The sequence below is a fragment of the Orycteropus afer genome, unplaced genomic scaffold (assembly GCF_000298275.1).
Source record: "Orycteropus afer afer isolate SDZICR_OR568_19922 unplaced genomic scaffold, OryAfe1.0 scaffold00012, whole genome shotgun sequence".
In the NCBI taxonomy this organism is placed as follows: Eukaryota; Metazoa; Chordata; class Mammalia; order Tubulidentata; family Orycteropodidae; genus Orycteropus; species Orycteropus afer.
This window is the reverse complement of record NW_006921599.1, coordinates 3,277,170-3,292,442: the sequence shown is the minus strand read 5'-3', so window position 1 is coordinate 3,292,442 and position 15,273 is coordinate 3,277,170. Positions and strand designations below refer to the sequence as shown.

The window sequence follows — 15,273 nt, the reverse complement described above, 5'->3', positions numbered from 1 at the left end:
TAAACTGTGGTCAATGACATGAGACAAAGTATATGTGAACTGCTGTATGGAAAGTGAATTTGCTCTGTAAATCTTCACCCAAATCACAATAAAAAAAAAAAGAAGAAGAGTGAGCCCTACAGAACTGGGACCACAATGAGCTTGCCTGCTTTATTCCAGCCACCTGGTTCCTGTCCTGCTTCGCCTTGACATCAGGATCACTCCAAACAGCCCAAAGAAGACAGAGGAGGCAACAGGAATCTCTAAGGAAATGGACTCAATTTGAAACAAGAGGGGACCTCAGAGCCTACCACATTTCTACAACTTCCAAATGTCTCCCAAATTATGTGGCACACCCTAAAGCCCTCTATATAGGCAAGGCAGACAGTCTTTTGGGGATAAACAAAACAGAGGAAAGCCTACTATTCTCCCTCCTGGCTTTGTTATCGGCCCCTTACCCTTTGCACTTGTCTGAGCCCACTCATACCACAATGACTCTATGGAAGACAGGCTTCCTGAAGGACCTTCTCCTCTGTACACCTGCCAAAGTCTTTGTGCCCATCTAGGGGTCACCCTGATACCACTTTCTTCTTCCATCTCAGATTCTGTTAATACTCTGGAGAGAGGGGAAGGCATGGAATGGAGAGGGTTTTGTTAAGGGAAGGGCTCTTGTTGCTGATACTACATGAAGACAAGGCCAATTGGGCCTAAAAACCTATTCGCCAAAAGAAACAGAGGTGATCCCAAAGGGGGAAAAAATGCTTACCAACAAAAACACAAAAAACTGGCAAAGGACTTGTACAGACATTTCTTCAAATAAGAAATACCATGGCCAAAAATTCCAGGAAAAGATGCTTAACATCATTAGCAATTGGGAGATGCAAATCAAAACCACAATGAGATAGATTATCACTTCACCCCAACTAGAATGGCTAAAAATTAAAACAAAAACAAAAACCAGGAAACACACATGCTGGCAAAGATGTAGAGTAATTGAAGCCCTCATCTACTGTTGCTGGGTATGTAAAATGGTCTACTCTGACAGAAAACAGTGTGGTAGCTCCTCAAAATGTTAAACACAGAATTACCATAAACCACTACCACAAAGTAGATTTTGACTCATAGAGTCCCTATAAAACAGAGTGGACCTGCCCCATAGGGTTTCCAAGGCCATAAACCTTTACAAAAGCAAATTGCATCATCTTTCTTCCATGGAGCAGCTGGTGGATTCAAACTGCCAGCCTTTTGGTTTGCACCACAATGCTTTCACCACTGTACCATTGGAGTTCCCTGGAATTACCATATGATCCGGCAATTATATTACTAGGTATGTGCTCAAGAGATTCAAAATGAAAGACTCACACATATATCTGTATACCATTGTTCACTGCAGCACTAATCACAATAACCAAAAGGTAAAAACAACCTTGTTCTGGTTACCTAGTACCGCTCTGACAGGAATATACCAAAAATAGGATGGCCCTAAAAAACAGGAGTTTATTCTTACAATTTGGAGACTTTAAGTCCAAGTTCAAAGTGCCAGGCTCTAGCGGCTGGTTGAAAGCCCCTCAACCTTGGCGTCCAGTTCTGCCTCCTGCTCCTGGCCCACTGGAGCTAGAGGCGTTCCTTCACTCAGACAGCTGCTGGCTGCTGAGGCTGAGAAGCCCCAAGGTTGACAAATAAAAAGGCACAGTCCCGATGTCACCAAACCACATGGCAGGCCATTAACTTAAGTCCACTGTAAGTCCCAAGGTCGGCAGAGCATAGCAGGCTGCTGAGCAAAGACATGGCTACATGCAGGGTCCAAGCATGCCATAGGCTAGAGACCATTCCCAAGGCTTCTTCTTATACACAGGAAGCAGACCACATCCCAAAGGCAGCTACTCAGCTGCTTGTGGTAGATCCCACCATGGAAGTGATTGCCAATCTTATCATGGGGAATACAACCACCAGCTGCCCAGCCACTCAACCAGGCCCAGTCAAGTTGACACACAGACATAACTACCACAAACCTAAATGCTCATCCATAGAAGAATGGATATAAAAATATGCAGTGTATCCAAACAATGGAATATTAGTCATAAAAAGAAATGAAAACCTGATACATCATTGATGAACCTTGAAAACATTATGCTAAGTGAAATAAGTCAATTACAAAATGACAAATACTGAGTAACAGCACTCAAATAAAATATCCAAAATAGGCAAATGCATAGAGACTCAAAGTTTATTAGTGGTTACTAGGGTCAGGATGGAGGGTGGAAGGCAGAGCCATTTTTTAATCAGCATTCAGTTTATAGTGATGGGAATCTGACAATGGATATTGGTGAAAGTTACACAACATGATTAATGTGAATGATGTCACTAAATTATACATGTAAAAAACATACAATTGGCAATTGTCTTTTATATATAAACTAATTTCAAAAAGGACAAAAAAAAAAAGTACTTCCTTCAGGTAAAAGGAAAGTGACCCCATGAATATATATTAGAGATTCCCCTAAGGCAGTACCTTAGAATCATGTAACATAAATGGATATAATGCAGAAGATAATATAGAATATCTTTGGTTTTATTGGTAGAGAAGTATTTCTCAAGAGTAAAAAAAAACACCAAGCAGAGAGAAAGGATTGATAAATTCAATTCTAAAGTTAAGTAAAATGAGGAACTTTCGTTTGTCATAAAACTGATCATAAGTCTCACGTAAATGAAGTACAGAGAACAGGCAAATACAGAAGTTGGAGTTTCAGCAGTGGTTGCCTGGGGCAGGAGGCAGGGAAAAGAGTGAAATCGTTCCTTAAAACGTCCTGAGTTTTTGTTTTTGGGTGGGGGTGGAAAATTTGGTAGGATATTGGTGATGGTTGCACAATGCAACTGATGGAATTTATCTCATTGAATTATATACATGCAGAATGGTGAAATGGCAAGTGTTATGTTATCTATGTTTTTACAACATAAAAAAATGATCATGATAACATCATACAGAGAGAAAAATGCAAATCACAAGGTGGAAAAAGATATTGACACTACATGTTACCAAAGGACTAGCATCAAGTATATGTGATGAATTCCTAAGAATCAACAAAGCAGCATGATCCTACAGACAAATAGGCAAGACTTTTCAATACAATACAAAAAAGGAAATTCAAATGGCTAATAAACATGGTCTGGTAGCATAGTGTCTAAGACACTTGCCTGCTAACCAGACGGCTGGCGGTTCAAACCCACCAGCCACTCCTCGGAAGGAAGGTTGGGCAATCCTACTTCCGTAGTGATACTGCCTCGGAAACCCAAGGAGGGGTTGCTATGAGTTGGGTTTGACTCGACGGCACATGACAACAACAACAACAATAAACATAAAAAGATGCTGAACTTTAATCAGGAATATTCATATTAAGATCAACATAAATATATACACAAACAAAATTGGCCAAACTTACAATATTAAACGTTGGCAAGGAGGTGGGGAAGCAGAGGTCTCAAAGTAAACCGATACAAATACTTTGGAAAACAGTTTGGCACATCTAAAACTGTTAAAAATATATATATTCTATGATGTAACAATTCCACTCCTAGGTATTATAACGAGAGGAAAAACAATTCACAGATGTAGCCAAAGAAATACATATAATTCTTCATAGTGGAATTGTTTATAACAACCTAAACAGCAAACAACTCAAATGTACCACAACCACTAGGATGGATAAATTATATATAGTCATATAATGGAGCTCTGGTGGCACATGTGTTAAGGTATTCTAGTAACCAAAAGGTCAGCAGTTCGAACCCACCAACCACTCTCCAGGAGGAAGATGAGGCACTTTGCTTCTATAAAGATTTACAGTCTTAGAAACCCTGTAAGGAGTTCTCTGTCCTATAGGGCCGCTATGAGTCAGAATCGACTCAATGGCAGTGAGTATTAGTCATATAATGGAATACTGTATTGAGAAAATGAATATACTTCACCTGCATGCATTGACATGAAAGCATCTTACACATGATTTTGAGAAAAAGCAGCAGACCACAGAAAATGATGTCATTTATATAAACTTTAAATCAGAAAAATTAAGCTATGTATTAGTATTCAGGGACACATGGAGAAAGTTAAAATTAAAGAGAAAAGCAATGGAAGGATTTTCACAAAAGACAGGACTATAGTTGTCTCTATGATAGATGGAGGGAATTAATAGGAATGAGGCAGTGTATGGAAGGATTCTAAAGCCAACAGCAATTTTCTAGTTCACTTTCTAATTTTCTTTAAACTGTATACATTGTTTTATATTGTCTTATGAATGTATGATAATTTTCATATTGTAAAAGTACAAATATAAAATGGGATCAAACAAAAAATTAAGGAGAGTATTTGCCTATGAAGGGAAAAGGGAAGGATCAGGGATGGGTTTGAGGCGAAACATACTAAAAACCTGTTGCTATTGAGTAAATTCTGATTCATGGCAACCTCATGTGTGTCAGCGTCAAACAGTGCTCCATTGGGTTTTCAATGGCTGAGTTTTGTAACACAGACTGTCAGTTCTTACTTCTGACACAACTCTGGGTGGACTTGAGCTTCCAACCTTTCCATTGTTGTTGCTGTTGTTGTTATGTGCCGTCGAGACAGATCCGAGTCATAGCGACCCCTCCTTGGGTTTCCGAGGCAGTATTGCTACAGAAGTAGATTGCCCCCTCTTCCTTCTGAGGAGTGCCTGGTGGGTTTGAACCGCCAGCCTTATGGTTAGCAGTCAAGTGCCTTAGGCACTATGCTACCAGAGCTCCCAACCTTTCCATTAGCAGCTGAAAACATTAACATTTGCACCACCAGGGACGCTGGAACATACTAGGATTTTGAAAGTAACAGTTAATGTCTGTTTCTTAAACCGGATGTTTAAGAAAACAGATGTTTGTTGTGTTGATATTCTAAATATCCAGCTCAAAATGTGTAACTATTTTGTATCTTCTTGATATTTAAGATGTAAAGAAAAAAAAAGTTTTAAGAAATATCATAAAAAGTGTTGTTCTATAATAATTCACAACATTATGAACTAGCCTAGAATCCTTTATACCACAGCTACCATAAGAAAATTAATTCAAATCTTTAATAACTTGGCTACACTTTGTTCTACAGTGACCCACTTCAAGTGACCCACACATTCCTGGAAGGAATGAGCTCCACAGTACACTCGACTGAGGCCTAAGAGGAAGCTGCTATTTAAGGGCATTTGTATTTCAGGATACATGACACTAGAAATTCTGCATTCTGAATGAAACCCTCTGTTTATCCTCTTTGTTATGGACTGAATGGTGTCCTCTAAAAAGATATAGTGAAGTTCTAGCCCCTGATACCTTTAAACATGAACTTGTTTAGAAAGAGGATGCTATCCGTTAAGTTAACATGAGGACATACTGGAGTAGAGTAGGCTCTAATCCTATAGGTTGGCACCCTTATGAAGGAGAAGAACAGACACAGAAACAGGGAGATGAAGGGTCACTGTGTGATGCTACAGCTGCAAGCCAAGGAACACCTGGAGACACCAGAAAGTAGGAGTGAGGCATGTAACAATCCCCTCAGAGTCCTGAGAAGAAATCAACAGGTCTAATACTCTGATTGGGACTTGTAGCCTCCAAAACAGTGAGATAATTAATTTCTGTTCTTATAAGCCACCACTTTGTGGTATTTTGTTACAGCGCCCTAGGAACTAATACAGCCTTCATGAACATTTGGGGCATTAAGCAGATCACATTCTCTCATTTTTAACTGGTAATAATCACTCTATTAAGTGGTTTTATCTGCTATAGTTTGAAACACCACCCACCATGCCAAAATCAGATTAATTTCACTTTTTCCTGAAAAGATGGTTTCTTATTCTCTCACCTTTATCATCTAAGGTTTGCACCTTACGTTTGAAGCTCGTCATCGATGACTCTCGGTTCACGATCTTAAAAACAAAATATATAGACCACAAATATACGTATTTTATGCCAAAATAAACAGTATTATTCCTTAAAAGGTAATGAGCCAGCATAGTATACAAATAGAATATTAGTTCTGGAAAACCAGATCTATAACCAACAATTAAATTGTACCTTAGGTATGCTTTCTTCAACTTCTGAGTGTTCTGAGGAAGAGAGTTCACTTGGTATATGAGGCCTTTGAAGTTCTGGATATTTAGAGAGAACAGTTTCAGGTGAGTTAACACACCTAGAAATGACCTGAGGCGATACTATTTCACTATGGCTCTCTATCTTATATCAATCTCATCATTAAAAAATAAAAAGGGATAGGGTTTTAAATAAAACAAAAAACTTTAGGCCTTTTAGAGCATATGTGTTTATTAGGTTTGTAGATCTGTAGATAAATGAATGGCCAATCACCTCAATAGATTATATATTTACTAACTTCCCATCAGGCCCCAAATACATCGGGGCAAGGGTTCTAACACCTCAACTTGTGATTCCTCTCTCTCTTAGATTCTCTTCCTTATTCCTTCTTACTCTCTAGTTCTGTGTTTTTCCTCTCTCCTTTTTCCCTCTCCTTTGGCCTCCCAGGCCACATTCTGCCTACCACTTGGTTTTGTAAATAAAGTTTTATGGAAACTTATACTGTCTGTGGCTGGTTTGGTGCTACAATTGCTGCACCATAAGGACCAGAAAGCCAAAATATTTACTACCTGGCACTTTACAGAAAAAGTTTGCTAACCTCAGTTAAATGTCAGCTCTTAAGTTTTCTTACCAAAAGAAGACCTTAAGCTTAAACTAATCTCATGATAAGAATAAAATTAAAATACGGTATCTTTTGCTAATAGGGGCACTGAAGAGAAGAATCATTATCTCTACACTTTCTTCAGTAGATATGGAAAGAAAAACATGTTTACTCTAACTACCTTACCAAAAATATCATTTTCTCTAATAAACTGACAGAAAAGTCACGTACGTGTTTTCAAAGCAGAATCTTTGGGAGTTACAAAGACAGAAGTACCCTGGAATTCTGTCCCAGAAATTTTCCGAGGTATGGCATTTTTCTTGGAAGTATCTTTCCATAATGGTGTTAGAAATCTAACCTGAAATTTAGGACATTTTTAAGTATTAACATTCATAAGCACTCAAAACCAATTCTCAGGACATTTTAAGACATTTTCAATTATCACTTTAAAAAATTTTAAGTATTGGATTTACTCCATTGAAAATAAAAACTAAGAACCCAAGATCCCAGAGTTGGAAGAATATTACATTATATCTCAATTGATAACTCTGCAATAGTGGCTCTTAAAAGGTAGTACTGGACAGGAGTATCAGTAATACATGAGAACTTACTACAAATGGAAATCCTCAAGCCCACCTATAGCCTACTCAATCAGAAACCCTGGGGACAGAAACCAACAATACCTATTTTAACATGCCTTCTTGGTAATTCTGGTGACCACTAAAGTTTGAAAACCACAGCTCTGAGTCCAAACCCATTGCCATCAAATCGATGCTGACTCATCATAACCCTACAGGACAGGGAAGACTGCCCCATAGGGTTTCCAAGGCTGTAATCTTTACAGAAGCAGAATGCCACATCTTTCATCCGTGGAGCAGCTGGTGGATTAAACTGGCTAACCTGTGAGTTAGCAACTGAATTTAACTGCTACACCACCAAGACTCCTCAAAATAAGGATAAGTGAAGGGAAATTTAAAAACCTTCATGGTTTGTTCAATATTTGCATAAACCTGAAGGCATTTCAACCTTTGGCAAAAATAAAGACTTAATGCTAAATCATTAAATACTTTGGCAATAACTTCCTAGCCATAACCAAACATCTTGAGGAAATGAGTTGCAGGGCCTGGGGATTGCAATCAATGCAGAAAAATATATATATATGTGTATGAACTGTTGAATGGAAAACCAATTTGCTCTGTAAATTTTCCCCAAAATCACAATAAAAAGTTATTTAAAAAAAACTTTTGAATGAACATGCCAACAAACTGAAAACTAAAGAAAAGACTCTATCAGTAACTTTAAAATATAAATGGGAAATGTAAATTTAAAGGTACATGCATTTGTGGAAAATCAGAATAGCCCAGATTTTTAGTGATGCTCATAAAAAAAGTCATTCAGCCCCATTTGGGAACAATAAAAAGACATCCTATATCTTTGCCCAAGATTCACACTAAACATTTAGAAGTCCTTGTAGTTCTATTGGCCATTACCAACCACTAGTTTATTATCCTCATATTCTTAAAAGATGTGTTTTGAGAAATACATGCAGGTTTACCCAGTGGCATATACTGCAGTCCAGATAAAATTTACTTACTTGGCCTTTATTGTGATCACTTTCACTACTGAGCGGGGAAAGTGGCAGAACTAAAAAGAAAGAAAACAAAGGTACAGTGGATAAATTTACTTATGAGAAACACAAAAATCAATTTATCCCTCTCCCAATTACACAGTGATACTAGAATCTACTCCCACTGCTTATAGTTTGTACAAATGTCCAGCTTTTAAGATTCCTTTCTAATTATCCAACCTTGTTTCCCACCAAAACCAAAAAACAAAGTCATTCCTATTAAGTCTATTCCAATTCATGGAGGAACTGAGCTCCACAGGTTTTTCTTGGGTGTAGTCCTTACGGAAGCAGATCACAGGGCTGTCTTCCACAGCTCCCATGAGTGGGTTTGAACTACCAACCCTTAGTTAGGAGCTGAGCGCAAATGGTACCACACCACCACTCACCATGAATTCTCTGATCCAGCTCATGCCCCATGAACACCATTCTACCGTCTTTGTTTTCTTTTTAATTTTGCCTAACTTAGAATGCTTCTTGTTCACACTGCCTCTTTAAATACTATTCTTTTTTCAAGAGTTAGCTCAAGTTCCACTTACGCCTTCTTTGAAGCTTTTCCTGTTAATGCCAGCTCATGAAAGATTCCTCTCATCTGAACTCCTTCTATCTATAGCTCATACTTAACAACTATTGCTTAACAATAATTACAATAATTATTGGTTAATATCTCTGTATCAGAAGCCAGAGTAATGCAGTGGTTAACAGCTTGGCTATTAAGCAAAAGGTAGCCAGCTGCTGCTCCCCAAGAGAAAGACAAAGCAGTCTACTCCTGAAAAGATTTACAGCCTTGGAAACACAATGAGGGAAGTTCTACTCTGTTCTACAGTCACTCTGAGTTGGAATCAACTTGATGGCAAGGGGTTTAGTTTTTCGGTTTAATCTTCAGTACAGTTTTGGTATGTATATTTTGCCTTTCCAAGGAAACTGTAGCAGGAAAGAAGATCAAATTCTTCGACCCTCTCCCATCCCACACTAAAAATTAAATACCTGCTTATTTTTAAAAATGGCCTGGAAAAAGAGACACATTAAACTTACCTTTTATTCTACTTCTGACTCTCTTCTTTTTTCTGTTAGAATATGATTTTATGGATTTCCTTTTTTCCTCAGTAGGCCCTGATCTTTCACTGGTATTACTTGAATCTTGACCACTCTCAGAGAAGAGGTGCTTTCTGTAATTAGACTTTTATATACACAGATGACAAATGACAATTTTAAAGGGGTATTAGTGTCAGTGATGTATAATTAAATCTATTACTACAAAGCTATACAAAAGAGAAATAACCTCTTCTATAAGACTAGACTCTCTTATATGATAAATAGGTAGAGAAGTAAAAAGGGGGCAGAGAAAGAAAAACTATTGCATTAGTGGAGTCATAACCAAGTTGTTGTTGAAAAACATGACAAAATCCTCTCTGATGCAGTAAAACCTGCAAAAGCTGGAGCATGTGTAAGGCAGAAACCTGCCAAAGCAGGAAAACACAAGTATTTTCCAGTAAAATGAGTGACAGCAAAGTGGTAAGACTCTGTTAAAGGTGGAAAACATATAAGATCTGGAAAATCAAGGCAGTTTCATCAATTCCAGCTCTCACAGGTTTCATGATACTTCACAACTGAAGAGGTATTAGATATTTGTCTGAAAGGTAAGGCCCCTAAACATCGAGCCAACACTGGAAATTCAAAGTACTATTTTAAATGATAAAATAAAGTACAATTTTTTTTTCTTTAAAAAAATTTTTTTTTGCACAGACAAGCTTCTATCATGTCTTAGAGAAAATAAAATAAAATAAAATAAAATTTCTGTTTAAACCATAATTTCAAACCTAAGACTGGACTATAAAAGTTTAAAGATTTAGGACAAGTTTAATCTATCCTGGGGGATGATTCAACTGTACTTTGATATTTATATTGCTTTTCATCTTTTTCTGTTTTTTTTTTTTACATTCATAATAATTATTAAGATAAATCCTCAATTTTAATATAAAATTCATTTTTGTTTTTTTTTAAAGCAGTCTTTTTTAAAAAAGCATACTCTATCCCTGGGGAACCCAGTGCACAAACCCCTGAGCCTCTAGAGGGCACCACCATTAAGTTGGTAATAACTTATTTCACGTCAGGCAGTCTTATGAGACACTGGTGGTTCAGTGGTAGGATTCGCACTTTCCATGTAGAAGTTCAATTCCCAGCCAACACACCTCTGTTGACGGGCAACCACCCATCTGTCAGTGGAGGCTTGTGTACTGCTATGATGCTGAACAGGTTTCAGTGGAGCTTCTAGACTGAGATAGACTAGCAAGAAAAGCTTGGAGAACTGCTTCTGTACATCAGCCACTAAAAACCCTATCGACCAAAATGGTCACATATACAACCAATCATGGACTGGGCAGCACACTGTGCATGGTGTTACCATGAGTTGGGACCGAGTCAGAACCAACTCATCAACAGCTAACAACAGCAAAGGAGTCTCATGAATCCGAATATATTAAGTGGTGACAGTATCTTATGTATGTATTTCTTGTATCCTTCAAGTATGCAAAGCATAAACCCGAGGACACACCCCCCAGACTAGAATTGTCAGGTGTAGAAGCAAATCCCGAAGACATCACTAGGTTGGTGAGGACCAGCTTCACCCTTGTTTATGATACCATGACCCAGAACATCTGAGGTTGGCAGTGATCGTTACTGATTTTTTTAAAATGAATTTGTTTTTGAAGACCTAACTACCTTCCAAGGAGCTCTGGTAGTGCAGTGCCTAAGGCACTTGACTATTAACCAGAAGGTTGGCAGTTCAAACTCACCAGCAACTCCACAGAAGGAAGACAGGGCAATCTACTTCCAAAAAGACTGCCCACCTAAGAAACCCAATGGGGGTTGCAGTTGGAATCGACTCGATGGCAGTGAGTTTAGTTTTTTTTTTGTTTGTTTGACTACAAACTTAAACCAATTGCCAAGGAATCAACTTCAACTCACAGTGTGACCTCATAGAGTCAGAATAGAACTGTGTTCCACAAGGTTTCAAAAGTTGATTTTTCAGAAATAGAATACCACACCTTTCTTCTCAGGCTCTTGTGTGTAGACCTGACACTCCAACCTTTCAGTTAGCAGCCAAGCATGTTAATCATTTATACTACCCAGCAACTCCTAACTATAGACTAGGAGCACTATGACTTCCAAAGTGAGAGAACACTCTAGTGATACAAAACCAAAAAACAAACTCACTTCCATCAAGTGAATTCCAACTCATAGTGACCCCTATTGGGTTTCCAAGGCAATAAATCTTTACAGAAGTAGATTGCCCAGTCTTCCTTCCACAGAGTGGCTGGTGGGTTAGAACTACCAACCTGCTGGTTAGCAGTCAAATGCCTCAGGTACGGTGCCACCACTGTTATTTGCACACAGGTACAAAAACACGTCATTCAACGCAATTGACTCTGGGTGAAAAACCTACTTCTTTCTCAATCCTTTAAGTACTTATGATCTTGCTCAGGGTGTCTCAGATAGATACTAACCAGCTGACAATGAGTTGAGCCAAACTCAAGGCGACTCATGTATGCCGAGTAGAGCTACTCCATTGATTTTTTCAATGGCTATGACCTTTTGGAAGCAGATCACCAGGCCTTTCCTTCAAAACATCTCTGGGTGGGTTCAAACCACCAACCTTTCAGCTAGTAGTCAACCACTTAACAAGTTGTGACACCCAAGGACTCCCACTGAAGATACTAGGTTTTTAATATGTATCTTAAATGCTTACTAATCTTTTTTTTTAAACACAGCAAAAACGAGTTTCAGGCTCAAGGCCTAGTATAAGTAAAAATACAGCTTAAGCATAACACTGCAGTTTTTCACAGTATTTGGGGGTTTATCTATAGTATTTTAAAAGTAATGCTGACTTTCCATTTGAAAGTGAAACGATTTTAAAATAGGTTTAAGAGCAATTTAATTAAGAAAACTATAGATAGTAAAAATTAGAGCTGTAACAAATTTGGGAAATGGTATGCAAATAATTGAAATTTAGGAAGTATGTCTTAAAATAATAAATGTTATTACATTACCCATATGCTTGTGTCTTGTGTTCTTTGACTTCTGAAAGAATTTGCCCTAAAAACAAAATATATTGAATAAATAATACATGTATGACCACTATCCTCTTCTTCCCTTCATGTCACAGTCCTAACGTGTTCTTTCATGTGTCCTTTGGTTAATCTCAGCCCAGTTCATGAGGAATACCCCATTCTGCAGACTTTATCAAGTCCTTCCCCCATCAAAACATCTTACCTTGCAAACTATTTCCACAGACTCTGCCAGGCAACAGCTCTTTACTTATTAATAAGCCTTTGTGGAGCCCCTTTTCTGTCGGGCACTAAGCTCAGACACACACAAATAAAGATGGAGGGTCAACAGGGAGCTGGGGCAAAGGTGAAGAGCATTCTCACATATGATATACCTTAGAATCACCTGGGTGCTTAATAAAGAAATAAAAATAGAGCTAATGCTGGGGTCTATGTAAGAGATTCTGACTCAACTGGGCCCTGGGCACAGGTATGGTCTTTTAAAGCTCCCAGATGATTTTAATGTGCATCTAGATTTGAAACTCAGTGCCACAGAGGAAGTGATCACTTCTGCCTTTGTGGTCAGGGATGATTTCAGAGGAAGATACATGACCTATTATTAGTTTATTGACAGAGGTGATGGCATTATAAAGAAGTTTTTTCATAGTCTACCGTCAGGATTAACTGGCTTTAGTAACAGAAGGTTTATCACGCAATAGGTCAAAGTGCTTACATTTGGACATGGTTTTGAGTAAAGAAACTAAAACCTTGGATTCTTCAGTATGTTCTTTCCTTATTTGTTGTTGGGTTGCTAGGCTCTGCTTTGCTAAGACAAAACAGATGCATCCTAAAGAGTCCCAAAAGAGTTCAGAGTTAAGGGACATGACATACAACACAGGTGAGAAGAGATGGGGCCCACAGCAGAAGAAGCAATCCCTTTGAGGACACACAGACTGGTGCACGTCCAACCAAGGGAATAAAACTTTGGGAAATAACTAGACTCCTTAGCTTTCTCCTTGCAGAAGCTATTCTTGAGGAACCAAGTAGCCAAGCGAGAACCCAGCTTCATGACCTGTCATCAGCCCCAAGAGGAACATCAGGCCCACAAAAGAGCCTTGCTTTGGGACCAAAGACTGGGAAACTAAGGTCATGCTGGTAGGTTCCAATTTTTCCTTCTTTGCTTATCGGAGCCACCAAAATTAAAACAAAATGTTGCCGTCAAGTGATCCTGCATGCATCGGAGTAGAACTGTTTTTAATGGCTAATATTTAGGAAGCACATTGCCAGGACTTTCTTCCAAGGCACCTCTGGGTGGACTCCAACCTCCAACCTTTCCTTTAGCAGCTAAAGACATTAATCGTTTGCTCCCCAAACAGGACTATGCTTTTAAGAGCCAGGGTGTTAATACAAATGCTAGGTCCTCTCAACCTACTTGAGTGAGTTAGGGAAGAATGGGCTGATTCATCTCCCTCTCCTATTTTCTAGCTAAGGAGCTCTGGTGGTGTAGCGGTTAAGGTATCTGACTGCTAACCAGGTCAGCAGGCAGTTCAAACCCACCAGCCACTCCATGGAAGAAAGATAGGACAGTCTGCTTCTGTAAAGATTTACAGCCTTGGAAACCCAATGGGGGTTGCTCTGAATCAGAATCAATTTGATCACAGTGAATTTAGTCTTTTGGTTTGGTATTCTCTAGCTGGAGTTCCTGAGTGGCAGAAACTATTAGCACACTTAGTTGCTAAAACAAAGGTTGGAGGTACAAGTCCACCCAGAGGCACCTCAGAAGAAAGGCCTGGTAATCCACAGCCAAAAAACTAAGTCACTGAAAACCCTATGTTGCACAGTTCTACTCTGGCACACATGGGGTCACCATGAGTCAGAATCGACTCCTCAACCATTGGTTCTTCTCTTCCTAACTCAGCAGCCATCCAGAACAGCCCTCTAAGCTACTCCCACTGTAATAGAGGCTTCCTAGACACATAGCTTTATCAAAAGAATTTCTTATGAGGGGCATTTCAGGTAACATATTAAGCTATTGAAAGCTAACTTGAGTCAGACTTTAGGGCAACATTAGAGTAAAAATGCAGGTAAACAACCATATTCATAAATGTTGGCCCCATCTGGAAATAAATGAAATTACAGAACTCTGATACTGACTCCTGCAAGAGGAGTACAGAGAACAGAATATATGGTTGGGAATTAATTAAGTATTCTAGTTTGAATTTTGGTACAACCATAAAGTTGTATGAATGTTTTCTTATCTATTAGTGGATAATGATAACTGTGTCAGGTTACTTCAACTATCAAATAAGATGATATAAAATGTTACCCAATGTTTAATAATCTTATAAATACATCTGAAGAACAACAATACACTTTAACAATTAAAAGATAAACCACATCTATTGACAGTAGTATAAAACCAATAGCAAACAGATAAAAATCTAAGTTCACTTTGGATCTTTTCTTATGTGTGGTTATATTTACATAAAATAATTATACTGATATAACAATCCTGCAGGCAAATAACTGTTTAACAGCTTTACTAAAATACAACTGACCTTCTATGAACACACATATTTAAAGGATACAAAACGAACAGTTTGAAAAACGTATACATCCATGAACCCATGACCACACTCAAATTAACATAGCCATCACAGTCAAAAATTTTCTCCAGATGCTTTGTAATCTCTCCCTTCCACCCCTCTAGGTACTCCTATCTCGAGGCAACCCTTGGTCCACTTTCTGTCATTATAGTGTGTTTTCTAGATTTCTTATAAATGGAATCATAAAATATGCACTCTTTTTTTCCGGCTTCTATCACTTGGCATATTGAGATTCATTCATGTTGTATGTATCAAGAGTCTATTCTCTTTCATTTCTGAGTACTATTCCATTACTTGGATATATCTAACTGTCTTTACCCA

The 15,273-nt window shown here is 38.3% G+C and overlaps 1 protein-coding gene across 1 annotated transcript in view; it reads right to left on the bottom strand.

Annotated features, from left to right (window-relative positions):
- Positions 1-15,273, bottom strand: part of SYCP2L (synaptonemal complex protein 2 like) — a 91,707-nt gene that overhangs the window by 34,684 nt on the left and 41,750 nt on the right. Inside the window, exons 18-22 of the mRNA XM_007952218.1 lie at positions 9,336-9,480; positions 8,271-8,320; positions 6,908-7,034; positions 6,061-6,134; positions 5,849-5,912 (exon numbers count right to left, since the gene is read on the bottom strand). Coding sequence (XP_007950409.1) covers positions 5,849-5,912; positions 6,061-6,134; positions 6,908-7,034; positions 8,271-8,320; positions 9,336-9,480 — 460 coding nt within the window. The remainder of the gene's footprint in view (positions 1-5,848; positions 5,913-6,060; positions 6,135-6,907; positions 7,035-8,270; positions 8,321-9,335; positions 9,481-15,273) is intronic.